The sequence below is a fragment of the Orycteropus afer genome, unplaced genomic scaffold (genome assembly GCF_000298275.1).
Source record: "Orycteropus afer afer isolate SDZICR_OR568_19922 unplaced genomic scaffold, OryAfe1.0 scaffold00766, whole genome shotgun sequence".
Classification (NCBI taxonomy): Eukaryota; Metazoa; Chordata; class Mammalia; order Tubulidentata; family Orycteropodidae; genus Orycteropus; species Orycteropus afer.
In genome coordinates, this window is record NW_006922353.1 from 627,231 (window position 1) to 629,083 (window position 1,853).

The 1,853-nt window shown below is 59.4% G+C and overlaps 1 protein-coding gene across 1 annotated transcript in view; it reads right to left on the reverse strand.

The window, feature by feature from the left end:
* Positions 1 to 1,853, reverse strand: part of POLD1 (DNA polymerase delta 1, catalytic subunit) — a 17,122-nt gene that overhangs the window by 4,793 nt on the left and 10,476 nt on the right. Inside the window, exons 15-16 of the mRNA XM_007957644.1 lie at positions 1,480 to 1,575; positions 1,214 to 1,351 (exon numbers count right to left, since the gene is read on the reverse strand). Coding sequence (XP_007955835.1) covers positions 1,214 to 1,351; positions 1,480 to 1,575 — 234 coding nt within the window. The remainder of the gene's footprint in view (positions 1 to 1,213; positions 1,352 to 1,479; positions 1,576 to 1,853) is intronic.

The window sequence follows — 1,853 nt, forward strand, 5'->3', positions numbered from 1 at the left end:
ACCCACTGCCGTGGAGTCCATTCTGACTCACAGCGCCCCTAGAGGACAGAGTGGAACTGCCCACAGGGTCTCCAAGGCTGTCGATCTTCACAGAAGCCCGTGGCCTCAGCTTTCTCCCACAGAGTAGCTGGTGGGTCCTAACCCCTGATTTGTGGTTAGCAGCTCAGTGCTTCAACCACTGGGCCACCAGAGCTCCTTGTGGTCCACACACACAGTGAAGCATTACCCAGCCACAAAGAATGAAATCCTGATACACGCCCAGCGTGGTGAGCTTAGGACACTATGCTGAGGGCAGAGAGGCCGGCCCAGGACAGTGCCTGTGGGCCACCCCTTAGAGGAGACAGGCGACTATGGAGACCCCCGGTCAGCAGAGGCGGGACGGAGGCTAAGCAAGCGCTTTGCTGAGTGCCCTGGCGCGTTAACGGCGGTGGGGAGGTCTGGGAAAAGATCCCCAGAACGGCTATTCACCCTGACGGCTGTGAGCATGTCACTGACGTGCACATGTGGAAGAACGGGTGGAAGGTGTGTGTTCTGTTGTATGTGTTACTGCTCTAACAAAGAAGTTCACATATGAAAAAAAAAAAAAAAGATCCCTGGAGGTCCTTACCAGTTCTTGTGAAGGGGCCTTGGAGTAAGGTTTTCTTTTGTTGTGTTAATAAGGTCATATAGGGTGGGTGGGACCTAGACTCAGTCCTTCTGATTGGTGCAGAATACAGAGGACGGACGGACGGACACACACACACACCCATGCACGCGCACACGGCAGACGCCACGTGAAGGTGGAGGCAGATGTGTCTGCAAGGAGCAAACCAACACAAAGGGTGACCAGTCACCAGAAACCAGGAGCGAGGCCTCCAGAGGCACCGACAGGCCCGGACCGGGACTGGGCCACTAGCTTCCAGAACCGGGAGGCGGCGAGGTCCCGGGCCCTGAAGCCACCCACCCACCCACCGTGGTGCATTCTGCCGCAGCAGCCGAGGTAACAGACAGCCCCAAGCTGGGAGATACAAGTAGCAAAACTGGGGCTTCTGAGCCTGAAGGGTACCCCGAGATCTAGGGTTCCTCGTCACCCTGATGTATGAGAGGATCCCCAAATTAATATCCTTATGATATCCGTATGAAGATCCCTTGAAAAGTGGAGCACCACCCCCTCCAAAAAAACTGGCAACACACCAGGCCCACTCTGACCCGGGGTGACGAGGGCCCCGTTTACCTTCTCAAACTCCAGCCTGATGGGTGGGGGGAAGTGGCTTGATACCCAGTCGGCGGCCTCCCGCCCCAGGGCCATGGCCTCGGCCACTGAGGAGACGCCAAAACGGCACATGACAGAGTCCGTGTCCCCGTATACCACCTGGGAGATGGGACGCAAAGGAGGCTGAGTGCTCTAGGGCCACCACGGGTACACAGGAGGCCTGGCCCCTGGCGCTCACCCTGGGCCACCCCCAAGCCGTTGCAGGGCGGTGGGCGGGGCACGCCGACCTTGGCAGTAGCGCTGTAGCCATTCTCCACCGTGTACTTGGACTCCACCAGCTGCTTTGTTTTCTCGATCATCTGGCGCCCAAAGCCGGTGACGCTCTGCAGGGGGAACCACGCGGGGTTAAGGGCCGGTGCCTTCCGCGGTGGACGCGGGCACAGGGCCCCAGTGCAGTGCCTAAATGTGCCAAATGGGGCTACCTAGACCACCTTGAGAGGCCCACTGGGTTCCCTGGCCTAGAGCGCTGCACACAGAGAAGGCACCTGGGGTGTGGACGAGAACCGGCTGCATCTAAGCGCTGGGAGGGCCTGAGCCAGAAAAGGCCGTCAGCCCAGGGCGTCTCTCCGGACGTGCAGTGACGTCATGGGGACGGCTCTCC